At 43.6% G+C, this 15903-nt stretch overlaps 1 protein-coding gene across 1 annotated transcript in view; it reads left to right on the top strand.

Moving 5' to 3' along the window:
• The first annotated feature begins 1021 nt into the window (after positions 1-1021).
• The window catches only part of ZNF330 (zinc finger protein 330), a 581464-nt gene continuing 566582 nt past the window's right edge, over positions 1022-15903 (top strand). Inside the window, exons 1-2 of the mRNA XM_044062281.1 lie at positions 1022-1036; positions 1138-1208. Of these exons, the coding sequence (XP_043918216.1) occupies positions 1193-1208 (16 nt within the window). The 5' untranslated portion in view covers positions 1022-1036; positions 1138-1192. The remainder of the gene's footprint in view (positions 1037-1137; positions 1209-15903) is intronic.

Genomic DNA, 15903 nt, shown 5'->3' with positions numbered 1-15903 from the left:
ACATATATTTTAACTACCTATTGGGGGACCTGACATCTGGGGCAAGAAAAACTGAAGAAAATGGCGTCGGATGCCTCTTGTATACCCCTGACGCACTGACGTCATGGAAGAAGCGACAGCAACCGACGCCGGACCAAGACTTTGGAACTCTGGCCGACTGCGGGACCGCCTGACGGCAGGATAACCCAAGTGTGATGACTGCAGCAGGGTGAACACTCGAACTTCTACATTTATGGTAGGTACAAAACTGTACTTTTTGTTTCTGTCAGAAATATTTGACATTTGTTTGAAGTTTCTTAGAATATGTTATCAGGAATGAACAGTTTGTTACTCATACACTGCTTAGATAATTGAAAACACATCTGATATGTTTTAAAACAGTAATCTGTTTCCCTGCCTAAAAACCTCTAAGATGAGCAAATTCTGTATTAAGTCAATAATACATTGCTGCCAAAAAGTCTGAAGTGTATATGAATCTTTGAATTTTTAAATGAATCAGCCTTTTTCTGGTAACAGGTCAGTGAATATGAAATTTTGTTTACCAGGATTTGCAGTTTGCTGGTCTGTTATAAAGCAATTACCAGGAAGATGTTTTCCTTTGCTTTTAACAAAGATGCTAACTATTAAAAATTAGCTCCTTGTAATTTATTGCAGGATAAGAGTCTTTAGTATTTGTAAACCCCTGGCCGTGCCTTATGGGCCACTCTGTCTGAGGTAGGCCATTGTCGACCTCGACAGATTCCATACATCACCACCTTGAGTAATTGTGGTTGCCACAGTCATCTGGCAAAGTCTTGGTTCACAGTTTGTACCAACCAAAGGAAGTGAAAATTGAAAAATGTAATATTTCTTTAGAGGTTTTCCCCTTTTGTCAATAAGGGGAACACTTTGGTTTCTTTCTAGCTAACTCAGTCGGTTAAAGGATTTTTGGATGTTAATATGTATTTTGCTTCATGTGGTTGCCTTTTGGCTTGTTTTACTTTAGGGTATAACATTTTTTTTCTGTTTTCTTGTAGGAATGCGAAAAATGTCAAAGGTAAAAACTGCTAAAGTTTCCTACATCTTAAACATTTTGTAAATGAATAATTCACATTTAGTCCTGAATTATTTCTTTCTTTTTTTTTTTTGATTTGCAAGGCGACAGAAGAACAGAGCCTTTTGTTACTTCTGTAGTTCTGTACAGAAGGTACCCATGTGCGCACATTGCGGTAAGTCTTTCAAAAAGCTTACTGCATTAAATTGGATAAAGTGTCAAAATGTACTAATTTCCATTGAATACATCTGGCAGAAATGAAAACATTAGTAGGTTACTGTGCAGTGATATGGGCCAGGATGATGCTTGGTAAATTGCTTTAAGTTGTCATGCATAGAGTACTTTTTCTTTACTTTGTGCTATTAAATGTTAACATTTGCTTGCTGTGGGTAACCAAGACTGAAATTGAAGATATGGTATTATATAGTTGAACTTTATTCTTTGGTTTGAGCTCATTTTTCATAATCCCCACACTGTTGTTATATCTGTAGACATCTGCTCAAAAAAAAAATTTAAAAATGGTGTCGGAGTTATTTCTTCTTGGATTTATCCTTTGCACCTCCAGCTGACAGAAGTAAAAGTGTGTGTCTATGTGCAGGTATGTGGGGTGTTTGTTGGTTGGATGGTGCGGGAAGCGAGACTCCCCATCTGCCTTGTGTCTTTGCTTATCATATGAAGGCATTGAACTGTGGTACATGGTAACAACTGACTCTTCTGGACTATTTTTCTGGGTTCATAGGTTCATACTAGGCTATCTGCCCAAGGGCATTTATAAGCCTAGCCAGAGTTTTGTGGCTTTCGCCACCCCTTTAGTTTGGAGGATACTATGCCCATTATTTTGCTGTGCCTCTGTCAAGCAGTGACACTGAGATAGTCCCTGGGGTATATCTGCGATCTCCCATCCATTGGTCAAGATTTCTCTTGAACAAAGCCAGCGAGGTGCTCTGCCTCACATGTACTGGGATTTTGTTCCACAGCATAGGGAGTCTCTGGGTGATGAATCTGTCCCTCCAGCACGTCCTATTAATAACCGTGTCAAGGTTTAAGTCTCCCGCCCTTGTAGTTCTGAGGGATCTAGATTTTTTGAGGTGAAGCATGTTTATCAATTCTGGGTTGGACATGGCCTTGTATGTCAGGCAGAGGTCACCTCTGAGCAGACGGTAAGCGACTGAGTAGAGCTGAAGTTCCTTCAGTCGGGCAGCATAGGACATATTTTTGAGACCCTTTATCCTTTTGGTGAGGAACTTTTGGGGCCTTTCCAGTTGCTGCAGGTGTCGTGTCAGATACATTCCGAATGGGGCATTGTACTCATTCATGGGCCTGATGAGTGATGAGTACAGGGGGACGATGACTTCCCTTGATCTAGATGTGAATCCCTTCATGATTAGGTGGGCAATGTAGAAGGTCTTCCTAACTACTTTGGCAACGTGAGTATCAAATGAAAGGTTTCTGTCGACCTGGGTACCCAGATCCCTGATAACCTCTTCTGTGCTTAGTGGGTTGCCGCCTAAATGGTAGCTAGGGGTAACTTTGTTTTTCCCAAAGGGTATGACTATGCATTTTTTGCGTTTAACTTTAGGCCATGGTTCTGGCACCAGTTTTCCGTTTCTATAAGACCCTTCTGAAGGATATCTGTGTCAGATTGTCTTATTAAAGATATTTATTTATGTAAAACCACTGGCATTGAGACAAGACCTCTTTTTCACCACTGATGACCAGGATTGGTGAACTTGCAACATTGTTATTAGGGCTGGTCTTTGCAGATGGATAACCATTTTTTTCCCTCTTTGGCAGTAGATAAGTGGCCGCACTGTTTGATGTAGCTAGGAACACATTGGTGACAGAATACACTTTTATTGACAGTTCTGTGGCTTGAGATCTGAGGGGTGGACATGAGTGATGTTCTTTATTGCACATTTTCTCTCACTGGAAAGCATTGTATCCTTTCATTGATGACACTGTTGCAGCATTATAGGCCCTTTCCTACATTTGTCCTTGCTGCAACATTCTGTTGCCCTGTTAGCTACATAAGGTTGAAGTTTAGTTAATGGCTATAGTTGTTGGTGGTGGAGCGCTAATGATGTCATCAAATACATCAAACTAAAGGCTAAGTAAGAATGATGAATGCATGTGAAGAGACATAAATGTAATGAAGAGGCGTTTTGATGATGTTTTCAAATATAGGTACACACACAAGGCACGTGTCCCTTGCTTGGTAGTATGTAAAAGTATCTGTTTTAGGACTGTAGCAACTTTTGATTGATTGACTGGTTCCATGTAGATGTTCTTCATTCCACATTGCTGCAGTCCTAACACTTGGGGGTAGTCCGCTGTCCCAGTCGGCCCGAATACCAAAGTATATGGCTGACGTCGGTCAAGGCGCATTAGTCTGACGTCAGGACGTCAGGGTACAAATGCGCATGACCGACGTCATATCCTCAGTCTTTTTTGCCGCATGGTCCGATGCAGAAGCAGTTTTGCGAGTGCAGGTTGGCGTTCTGAAATTTTCTGAAGTCGGAGTTTCAGACCGAATCAAAGTTGGCTAAGTACCCGTTGGGAATATTTTGGTTTTTCTTGCCTCAGTATTTAACCGGATGTCAGAAAAAGTGAATAACTGTATTTCTTGTGGGAAACGGATACCTCATAGGGATTACCATACCTTGTGTATACCTTGTTTAGGGCCTGAGCACGACGTTGTTGGATGCCGCTCTTGTGCTAGATTTAACAAACGCACTATTAAGAGAAGGTTAGACTGTGCCAGGTTAGTTTTGGGAAGCGTTGTAATTATAAAATGCCGCCGGATGCTCCGGCGCTCAAAAAGCGCAAGGACAAAGCAGCAAAGCCTAGATTGGAAGAACCGTCAGTCCCGGACGTCGGTTCTTTAGAAGGCTCAGTGGAGCCGGAGGTTCTGCCAGGAGTTTCTTTGGAGTCTCAGGGAGAGACTTTACTGTTACAGGATGTGTCCTCTCAGGAGGTAGGCCAGGCTGAAGGGGCTTCTCAGGTGGCTGTTCTTCCCTCTCTTCCTAAGGTGGTTAGAGCCTCCCCTTCGGTTTCCAAGGCTTCTTTGAGAGGCAGGCCAGGTTTAACTTCAGTGGGGGTTTCTCCTAGCTCTTCAGGATCTTTGCCTAAGAAGCATATGCTTAAAATGGCAGAAGATTTGATTACTATGATTAGAGGTTCTATGCCCCCTCCTGATAAGAGGCCTAGGGTGGAACCTGAGTTTGAGAGTTTTGAGCAGTGTTTGGAGGCTTCTGAGTCTTCGGCTGAAGACTTGCAGGAGTATCCTCCTTATTCTGATTCTGATGTGGATGATTCTACTCCTTCAGCTTCTCCTCCTGAGGATTTTTCATTTTCAGAGACTCTTCATTCCATGAGGGAGCATTTTAAATGGGAAGGTCAAGATTTCTCTGATTCCAGGAAGAGGCTTAGGGAATTTTGTTTTACCCCAGCATAGGCCTTTAGCTATACCTCCTGTTCTGAATGTGGTGGAAGATGTTTTGCAGAGGCTTCCCTGAACCCTGATTCTTTGCCTCCTGCCCCAGTTAAACCGGATAGGTACTATAGGGTGCCTGAAGCTCATAAGTATCTTTTTAGAGTCCTAGGGCAGACCCGGAAACTGTCTCTCAGGGGCCTAAAGGTGTTAAGGCTTCTGTTGTTAAAAATCCTGTTCCTCCTGATAAAGAGGCAAGGGCTTTGGATAGATGGGGAAAGAAAGTGTATACTTCTTCCACTTTAGCCATGAGGGCGTTGAATTGCCAGTTTCACATGTTAAAATATCAAAATTATCTCCTTTCACAATTGAAGTCTAAGGTGGATGCTCTGGCGGAAGGTATTGAGTGTAAAGAGTTGCAGGATTTAGTTCATGTGTCTGAACAGGTGGGTAAGCATTCCTTGCAATGCGGTTTTGATGCTGTGCAGGCCTCCTCGAGGGTGGCTGCCACTGGTTCTGTTCTTCGTAGGCACGCCTGGTTGAGGGATCAGAATTTAGCTGAGCATGTTAAGACAAGGATTTTGGATGCTCCATTACAGTCTGACGTGTTGTTTGGTTCGCCTGTGGAAGCAGTTTTAAAGAAAATGGAGGACAAGGCTAAGTCTATGCAGACTGTTAAAGATTTTTTGCAGGTGCAGCCTCCGAAGTTTAGTAGAAATTGGCCTACTAAGGGATGGACATATCCTGCTTATGATTCCCAGTCTAGGGGTAGGTCTAGACGTGGTAGGGGCAGAGCTCAAGGTTCTTTTAGGCCTAGAACAGGGAGTTCACCTGCTCAGTCTTCTGGTGAGGGCAGGGGTCAGTCCTACAATAAACAGACCCAATGACCTGCCTTTTCAGCTGCCAGTACATTCTCGTCTGGCAGCACCTTTGGGAGGAAGGCTGGCTCTTTTCAAAGAAAATTGGGATTTAATTACCCAAGACAGATGGGTATTGGATATCATTCACCACGGTTACAGGTTTTATTTCCATACCTTGCCTCCTTTCAAAGGCATGCCAGACATTCCTCCTCTACAAAGAAAAGAGGCTCACAAGCAAATTTCTCTGTTACTCCAAATAGGGGCCATTCAGCGGTTCCGGTGCCAGAAAGGGGCCTAGGATTTTATTCTCGCCTGTTCCTAGTACCAAAGAAGGGGAACACGTGGAGACCAATTTTGGATTTATCTATCCTCAACACTTATCTGGACATTCCCAAGTTCAAAATGTTGGCGTTACAACAGCTTTTACCTCTGCTGGGCAAAGATCACTGGATGGTAACTTTAGATCTCAAGGAGGCTTACCTTCATGTGCCTATCAGACTAAGTTGCAGGAAGTATCTGCGTTTCGAGCTGGGAATTCCCATTATCAGTTCTCTGCATTGCCCTTTGGCTTATCTACTGCCCAGAGTATTCACAAAAGTTCTGGCTCCAGTGATAGCTTACTTCAGGCTAAAAGGAATACAACTCTATCCTTACTTGGGCGACTGCCTGCTTCTGGCTCAAGAAAAGGCTGACCTTTTACAGCATTTGGTATATGTGATAGCAGTGCTAAGATGCCTAGGGTATTCTGTGAGCGAAATAAAGTGCAGTCTAGTACCCTCTCAAGACATGTGCTTTCTGGGTGTGAGACTGAATACAGCAGCCCAGATGGCCTTTTTAACCCCGGACAAACAAAAGAATCTTTCCATTTACTTCCATCAACTATCTCTTCAGTCCGGCTGACTGCAAGGACAGTCCTTCAAGCCTTAGGGTTCATGGCATCTTGTATTCTGGTGCTTCCCAATGCCGAACTGCATATGAGGAAGCTGCAATGGTATCTCAAAATGTATGGACACAGCACTGCCAGGATTTGGACACTGTCATTCAAATAATACCTTGCATTCAACAGGAATTTTTGTGGTGGGCTCAGGAATGTCACCTAAACAAGGGACTCTCTGTGACCCGGCCAGAGAGTCAGATTCTAACGACAGATGCCTCAGACATTGCTTGGGGAGCTCATCTAAATGGAAAGTGGATACAAGACAAGTGGCCTGCCAGACTACAGCATCTACATATCAACATGATGGAGATGTTAGCAGTCCAGTTTGCATTAATGGCTTTCAAGGAGTTACTTCTTCCAGGGCAGGTGTTGATTCTAACAGACAACACAACTGTCATGTGGTACATCAACAAACAAGGGGAACACATTCTTACCGTTATGCAGGCAAGCAATGATTTTATGGGAGACTGCGCTCAGCTTGCAACTAACTCTTCAGGCAAGGTTTCTGCCGGAGCACAGAACTCCTTAGCAGATGTGTTAAGCAGACAAATCATGGATCCCCACGAGTGGAAACTGGATCTTCATGTATTTGAAATTGACAGTGTCATGGGGAACTCCAGACATAGATCTGTTCGCTTCTCCACTAAACCACCAGCTGCCAAAGTTTTGCACAAAGAGGTTTCATCACACAGCTTGGAAAGTGGATGCTCTTTCTTTCAGTTGGAAAAATCTTCATGTGTATGCCTTTCCACCTCTGCCTCTTCTCCCAAAGGTGCTCCTAAAGGTCAGACAAGACAAGCCAAGGATGATTTTAATAGCTCCAGATTGGCCTTGGCAACACTGGTACCCATTACTGAGGAGTCTGGTAAGGAAGCCTCCATGGCCTTTACCTTTGATTCCACACCTGTTGTCTCAGAGGGACGGTCATCTGCTCAATGTCAAGCTTCACTCTCTTCATCTACCAGCCTGGCATATTCTGTTTTGAAACACAGCAGGTCTCAACTTCCTCAACAAGTTTTAAATGTGATTATGGAAGCCAGAAGACCTAGTACAAGGAAAGTGTAAAATGGAAGAGATTTTTATTTTGGAGTGCAGCAAAGAATTTGGAGATTTCTGAGCCTAATTTGAGTGTGGCTCTTCAATATCTTACTGAGTTATTGGACAAAGGTTTGTCTTTCTCTTCCATTAAGATTCATGCTGCTGCAATTTCAGCTCACTATGATTGTGACCCACCATTGTTTTATCCCTTGTTCAAGCAATTTCTTAGAGGGGCAAAGAATATAAGACCCCCATGAGAGCTCCTACTCCTGCTTGGGATCTCAATTTTGTGTTGGAGAAACTTACTCTACAACCTTTTGAGCCTCGCTACTGCTGAATTGAAATACTTGTCATGGAAGACTGCTTTTGTTGGCCATTACTTCTGCAAGAAGGGTTTCTGAATTGCAGGCCCTTATGGCGGTAGAGCCTTTTGATTTTCCATAAGGATAGGGTATCATTACGCACTAATCCTTCCTTTATGCCTAAGGTGGTTTCTAGTGTGGCTTTAAACCAAACTATTCATTTGCCTACTTTCTATGCAGATCCCCAAAATAAGGGGAAAAGATTTTGCACACTTTAGATGTACACAGGCAGTTGCGTTATTATTTAAGCAGGACTAAGGATTTTAGGCAGTCTCAGCAGTTGTTTGTTTCTTTTGCTTTGAGTTCTCAGGGCAAGCCTGTGTCAAAACAAACTATTTCTAAGTGGATTGGGTTTTGCATTGCATTTTGTTATTCCCATCATGGCAAGGAGATTCCAGCTGGGATTAGGCCTCATTCCACTAGGGCTACTGCCACTTCAACAGCATTTCTAAGGGGGGTGGCAACTAAGGATATTTTGGAGGCAGCTACTTGGAGTTCAGTGCATACTTTCTCTAAGCATTACCACCTTCCTCTCTACTCTAAATCTAGGGCTGGTTTTGCCACAGTGCAAGGCATGTTGACAGCTCCTGCTTCTTTATGATTTGCCAGCCTCCCTTACCTCTGCTTTGGGATTCTACCCAAGTGTTAGGACTGCAGCAATGTGGAATGAAGAACATAGTACAGTTTTGTACCTACCATAAATGTAGATGTTCGAGGATCCACATTGCTGCAGTCCCTCCCTCCTTCCCCTCTGTGTTTAGGGGTGGTTGTGTGGGTGAGGTTATTTTCTTGTAATTTTGTATATATTGTACATATTTTTGGTGCAGGAGTGTTTGGTGTTTTTTGGTTTTGGCCTTATCTTTTTAGGGTCTTCTGACATCTCGGGCAAGAAAAGACTGAGGATATGACGTCGGTCATGCGCATTTGTACCCTGACGTCCTGACGTCAGACTAATGCGCCTTGACCGACGTCAGCCATATACTTTGGTATTCGGGCCGACTGGGACAGCGGACTACCCCCAAGTGTTAGGACTGCAGCAATGTGGATCCTCGAACATCTACATTTATGGTAGGTACAAAACTGTACTTTTGCATGCCACATTGCTGAACAAATGTTTTTTTTCTGTTTCGTTACCAGGTTTAAATGAGTAGATATGATAAATGTCAGCAGTGCTGTTTTAAGGCTGAACACTGGCGTGGTAGTTATGGTTTCTCTGCCTCACAACTGGATGATCTAAGTTTTAGCCCCATGGGGTTTGGGTCAACACATTGTGTACAGAGAAAAAGTTCTGATGGAGACTCAGATGATCTAGAATCAAGATCGTGATACAGGAAGAGCTGATGCTCATTGTCCACTCTGGAAGGAAAAGGCAGTCCAGATCACTGCAAACCTGATATCTAGTGGCAGAGAAAGTGCTGGGAAAGTGGTTTTCCAAAGCACCATGCATGCTGTATCCTTGGAGATGGACACATAAGCAGAATCCTGCATGGATAAAAGGACCTGGCCCTGTGATTGTGCCTTTTATCCAGGCTGTCAAGGGAATAATTGGAGTTAAGATAATCAGGAAGGTGATGGCTACATGACTGATTTCTCCTCCCCTAAACTATGGGACACTACCTTGCCAAAGATGTCAGGCAACATGGAGAAAAAAGACCAAGAAAAATCTTGTGGATTTCTTATGCTGTAACAGCAGGAACCCTTTAGCAGTTTGTATTGTTGGGTCAGGCTTGTCCTGTCCAACAAACAGAATTCAGCATCTTCTTTAAGTGCACTCCTCCCCTTTGACCACCAGTTCTTTTTTGGTACTGCACAATTCAGGTCTTTGTCTTTGGTTTGACTGTTAAGTAAATCCTGCAGTCACAGACAGTTTAAATATTATCTGTCTGTAGTTCTGAATTTGGGAAGAATGGTGGAAGGAAGCTTCTCATGGGACTGATGGGAGTGTATTTTTCACACCTGATGAGTGGGCTTGAAGTCGCTTGAGATTCAGTAGATCAGCAGGTGGCAGACACCTGTTGTGCTGGTAGATCAGAAGGCCATGGAATCTATTTCCACACCATGTAGATGGATTATTTTTACAATACTAACACTAGTACAGCATAAGGGAAGTGCTGTACTCCGTGTGCCGTCCTTTGGATGAGATGTTAAACTGAGGCCTCATCTACCTGAGTTGCTGGTAGTTCAGGGGGGTGTAAAAGATCCCATGGTTCTCACTGAAAAGAACAGGGGAAGTTCCCAGTATCCTCGCTAAATTTCCCCTAGTCAGTATGAATACCATCACAGGCCTCCTCTGAAAAGAGGCTGTTGGCCTAGTAGAACTTACCCGATCAGCAAAGGGTGAAAGAAAATTGGCCGGGACATGTGCATTTCAGAGACTGGCCCTCGTCTGTGGTCTCCTTAGTTTCTTGGGAGGAGGCTATCCATATTAGTCAGTTTTTTGGTCTTATTTCGGTCTTCCATCTATGCTTGGAATTGGGGGCATTCCTGATTCCCACCTTGGAGGTGCATCCCATGGTGTTCATACCACCTTTCCCTTTTCTGATGAACTTCATCATGTGTCTGTCCATCCTGATCATGGGGTCCAGCCCCTTGAACCATCTGATAACGGAAATATTCTGAGTTGAAACCTTAATTCCTGTAGTGGCTGCCTCTTCAGCCCATATACACAGATGAGTCCTGATAGAGGACGAGTCTTAGGATGAACTTCTGCCAGAATCCATGATATATGTTTGGGTGTCTGGTAAGAGTAACTTAAGAGTTTCTGCATAATTCCTCCACCTTTGCTATCTCCAGGAGCACCAAGTAAAGGGGTGAGGGTGGTAAGGTAGCTGTCCATGTCTTTCCCCCATGTATTTCTAATCATTTATTTATTTTGTTTGTTTTTATTATTATTTGCCTTCACTGAACACACAATGTTAGGTAGTCCGATCTCACCTTCATTTTTACATATGGGTTCGGAGCCGATCCTTGTCTCCAACTCGGCCGATGTACAAGCTGGAAGACTTCTGGTTGACTCGTGGCTAAGCAGGTATCCCATGGTGCACCAGTACAATCCCCAGATCTCGTTTGCTGTGTCGACAAGTTCAGTTGTACTTCTCTTGGCTCTGGCTAAGTTTTTCAGAATTCTTTATATTTCAGTGCTTTATTAGAACCTTTATTGTATATTTAGTGTTGCTAATATATTAGGCAGTTGCATTGCTTGCCCTTTTTGAGTGCAATTTAGTTTACTAATGGTTATTGGTATCCTGTGTGCCAGTTAACAAAAAACACCAAAACTAAAAGCAAAATCAAACCAAGAATGAAAATCACTTGGCACCACAGGACCCGGAAGCACGTAAAGAAAGGCTTTCAAAATAAGCAGATGAAGAAATCAAACAGCTGCTAGGTCTCCAAAAAGATCCTTTAATGTAACCAGGCAAAGTAAAAATCCACAATATCTTCCAAGCGCTTTCACTCGACCACATGTGAGCTTTCTCAAGGCAAACAACATTGCTGGAAGTTCATTCACATTAAATACTTCCAGAATCATCACATGACTTCCTGTAAACCTTTCCCAACAGGAAAATCACCATATAAGGAAATTCTAAAATACATTCTTATTATCATTAAAAATAATTCATTTTCTAAAAATAATTCATTTTCTAAAAATGTCTTGGCGACTGAATAGCATAATGAACTTAAAATTGAATACAAACTATTAAAATGTGTCATAAAACAATTCTGTAAAATGTTTTTATAGTTTTATAATGCAAATAAGTGCAGTAACCCCAACTAATTAGGGCTTCACGAATGTCCAGCACGGACGAACCTTTCAATGAGGAAGTTTCCATTTTAAAGGGATTCTTTATGGACAAACAATATCCGGAAGTCCTGGTAGAAGCACTAGTTGTAGAAATTTCTGAGAAGAGGGCAAATAAATATCCTCCTCTATTGGGGGTGGGGGTTAATGAGATGTCCCCAAACCCTTCAAAACACATTTTACAATGAAAAAATAGTTTTATACACACTTTCTCCAACAACTCAGATCAAATCGAGAAGATTATCAAGAAATATTGGCCCATTCTCCGACTTCAGGAAGATCTTAAGAATTCTATGCCCAGTTACCCCTCTTTTGTTAGGAAAAGGGGCTGGAATTTGAAAGAACTTTTAGATATTAGGTTAGAGGATCCACAGAATCACAATAGAAAGAAATTAGGCACTTATCCCTGTGGGATATGCAAGCAATGTCACGCTATGCTGAATTCGGCGTCCTACTATCTTCCCTCTAGAAGATTTAAGTTCCGTTCCAACAAACATTTTAACTGTGGATCCAAGGGTGTGGTCTATCTTGGTTGCTGTGTTACGTGCCATGCTTTTTACATTGAGAAAACCGAAAGGGTGTTTAGGAGAAGGGTTTACGAACACTTCAATTACATCAATGTAAGGAAGGAAAGTAATGCCTTTTATAAACACTCCTTGACGTGTAAGGACATGGACATAAAGTTTATGGTGTTGGAACAGGTACAACCGGATATAAGAGGGGGTAGTTGGGAGTCAAAATTAGAATACCGTGAGCTATTTTGGCAGCTCCGGTTAGCCGCTACTAGATACCCAGGTCTGAATGACACCCTCAACATCACTAGTGTTTTGAAATTGAGACAAGCTCGTCTATAACACAGTTTAGCAGAACTTGACATCTATTGTTTTATTCACTTTTGAATCCATAAGATTTTATAATATGATATATGGAATGTTATACATTGGCAACTCCGATAAGAAATGTTTTACAATGCCAGTTAGTAACTCTAGGATGTTCTTCATCTCACATTGCTGCAGTCATAACTTATGGGTAGTCCGCTGTCCTCGGTCGGCCCGAATACCAAAGTATTAGGCTGACGTCGGTCATGGGCGCTCAGATCTGACGTCAGAGCGTCAAGGTATTAAAGCGCATGACCGACGTCATTTCCTCAGTCTTTTTTGCCGCATGGTCCGAAGCAGAAGCAGCGTTTGCAAGTGCCGTTCGGCGTTCTGAAATTTTCGTATTCTGAGTTTCAGACCGATACCAAGTTGGGCTAAGTACCCCGTTGGGGAATATTTTTGTTTTTTCTTGCCTCAGTTACTTCCGGATGTCAGAAAAAGTGAATAATTGTATTTCTTGTGGGAAACAGATACCGCATAGGGATTACCACTCTCTTTGTATTCCTTGTTTGGGACCTGAGCACGACGTAGTAGGGTGTCGCTTTTGTGCTAGATTTAATAAGCGCACCATTAAACGTAGGTTAGATTGTGCTAGGCTTGTCTTCGAAGCGGTGTAATTACAATATGCCGTCGGATCCTCCGGCGCCGCTACAAGAAGCGCAAAGATAAATCTTTAAAGTCCAAACAGGATGACTCGTCCGTTCCGGACGCCGGTTCTTTAGCACCACTGTGGATTCGGTTGATCCGGCCACAGTTTCAACTGAGTCTCAGGGGGAGACGTTGGTTTTGCAAGATGTGGTTTCCCAGGAGTCAGGTCAGGCTGAGGGGGCCTCTCAGGTTACTGTTCTCCCTTCTTTGCCTAAGGTGGTTAGGCCTTCTCCTTCTGTCTCTAAGGTGCCTTCCAAAGGCAGGCCTGGTTTGCCTTCCACAGGTGTCAGTCCTAGATGTTCATCTCACATTGCTGCAGTCCTTACACTTGGGTAGTCCGCTGTCCTCGGTCGGCCGAATATCAAAGTATAAGGCTGACGTCGGTCAGGGCGCATTTGACTGACGTCAGGACGTCAGGGTACAAATGCGCATGACCGACGTCATATCCTCAGTCTTTTTTGCCGCATGGTCCGATGCAGAAGCAGCATTGCAAGTGCCGGTTGGCGTTCTGAGATTTTTCGATTTTGAAGTTTCAGACCGAGTTCAAAGTTGGCTAAGTACCCGTTAGAATATTTTAGTTTTTCTTGCCTCAGTCATTTACCGGATGTCAGAAAAAGTCAATAATTGTATTTCTTGTGGGAAACAGATACCGCATAGAGATTACCATACTTTGTGTATTCCTTGCTTAGGGCCTGAGCACGACGTTGTTGGCTGTCGCTCTTGTGCTAGATTTAATAAGCACTATAAAGAGAAGGTTGGATTGTGCAAGGTTAGTCTTTGGGAAGCGGTGCAACTATAAAATGCCGTCGGATGCTCCGCTTCTTCAAAGAAGCGCAAGGACAAGGCAGTTAAGCCTAGGCTAGAAGAGCCGTCTGTACGGACACCGGTTCTTTAGAGGTGTCGGTGGAGCTGGCTCCACCGGAGGTTTCTTTATCTTCCCAGGGTGAGACCTTATTATTGCAAGATGTGGCCTCTCAGGAGACAAGTCAGGCTGAGGGGCTTCTCAGGTTACTATACTCCCCTCCCTTCCTAAGGTGGCTAGGCCTCTCCTTCTGTTTCAAAGGCTTCTGAGGGCAGGCCAGGTTTAGCTTCAGTTGGTGTTACCCCTAGCTCTTCAGGTACTGTGCCCAAGAAGCATATGCTTAAAATGGCAGAAGATTTGATTACTTTGATTAGGGGTTCTATGCCCCTCCTGATAAGAGACCTAGGGTGGAGCCTGAGCTGGGGGTTTGGAGCAGGCTTCAGATGTTTCAGAGTCTTGGCTGAAGACTTGCAGGAGTACTCTCCTTGTTCTGATTCTGATGTGGATGATTCTACTCCTTCTGCTACTCCTCCTGAGGATTTTTCTTTTCAGAAACTCTTCATTCCATGAGGGAGCATTTTAAGTGGGAAGGTCAGGACTTCTCTGATTCCAGGAAAAGGCTTAGGAATTTCTGTTTTACCCCAGCATAGGCCTTTGGCTATACCTCCTGTTTTGGATGTAGTGGAAGATGTTTTACAGAGGCTTCTCTTAATCCTGATTCTTTGCCTCCTGCCTGTTAAGCGGATAGGTATTACAGGGTGCCTGAAGCTCATAATTATCTTTTAAGAGTCCTAGGGCAGACCCAGAAACTGTTAGCCAGGGGCCTAAAGGTGTTAAGGCTTCTGTTGTTAAAAATCCGGTTCCTGCAGACAAGGATGCTAGGGCCTTGGATAGATGGGGAAAGAAAGTCTATATTTCTTCTACTCTTGCTATGAGGGCTCTGAATTGCCAGTTTCACATGTTGAAATACCAAAACTATCTCCTTTCACAATTGAAGTCTAAGGTTGATGCTCTGGCAGTAGGTATTGATTGTAAAGAGTTGCAAGATTTAGTGCATGTTTCTGAACAGGTGGGTAAGCATTCTTTGCAATGTGGTTTTGATGCTGTACAGGCCTCGTCTAGGGTGGCTGCCACTGGGTCAGTTCTTCGCAGGCACGCCTGGCTGAGGGATCAGAATTTGTCTGAACATGTTAAAACAAGGATTTTAGATGCTCCTTTACAATCTGACGTGTTGTTTGGTCCTCCTGTTGAGACAGTTTTAAAGAAAATGGAAGACAAGGCTAAGTCTATGCAGACTGTTAAAGATTTTTGCAGGTCCAGCCTCCAAAGTTTAGTAGAAATTGGCCTACTAAAGGGTGGACGATCCTTCTTATGATTCCCAGTCTAGGGGTAGATCTAGGCGTGGTAGGGCAGAGCTCAGGGCTCTTTCAGGCCTAGAACAGGAGTTCTCCTGCACAGGCTTCGGTGAGGGCAGGGGTCAGTCCTTTCGTAAGCAGACCCAATGACCTACCTTTTCAGCTGCCAGAGCCTGCTCGACTGGCAGCACCTTTGGGAGGAAGGTTGGCACTTTTCAAAGAAAATTGGAGTTTAATTACCCAGGACAGATGGGTATTAGATATCATACACCACGGCTACAGGTTTTATTTCCATACCTTGCCTCCTTTCAAAGGCATGCCAGACGTTCCTCCTCAACAAAGAATAGAGGCTCACAAACACGTTTCTCTGTTGCTCCAACTAGGGGCCATACAGCCGGTCCCTCTGCCAGAAGTGGGCCTAGGATTTTATTCTCGCCTGTTCCTAGTACCAAAGAAGGGGAACACGTGGAGACCAATTTTGATCCTCAACACCATCTGGACATTCCCAAGTTCAAAATGTTGACGTTGCAGCAGCTTTTACCTCTGCTGGGCAAAGATCATTGGATGGTAACTTTGGATCTCAAGGAGGCTTACCTTCATGTTCCTATCAGACTCGGTTGCAGAAAGTATCTGCGTTTTCGAGCTGGGACTTCTCACTATCAGTTCTCTGCATTGCCCTTTGGCTTATCTACTGCTTCAGAGTGTTCACGAAAGTTCTGGCTCCAGTGATAGCTTTCTTCAGACTAAAAGGAATACAGATC

This window comes from Protopterus annectens, chromosome 2.part1 (genome assembly GCF_019279795.1).
Source record: "Protopterus annectens isolate FY-2018-M chromosome 2.part1, PAN1.0, whole genome shotgun sequence".
Lineage (NCBI taxonomy): Eukaryota > Metazoa > Chordata > Ceratodontiformes > Protopteridae > Protopterus > Protopterus annectens.
The sequence above is the reverse complement of the archived record's forward strand: the minus strand, read 5'-3'. Positions and strand labels throughout refer to the sequence as shown.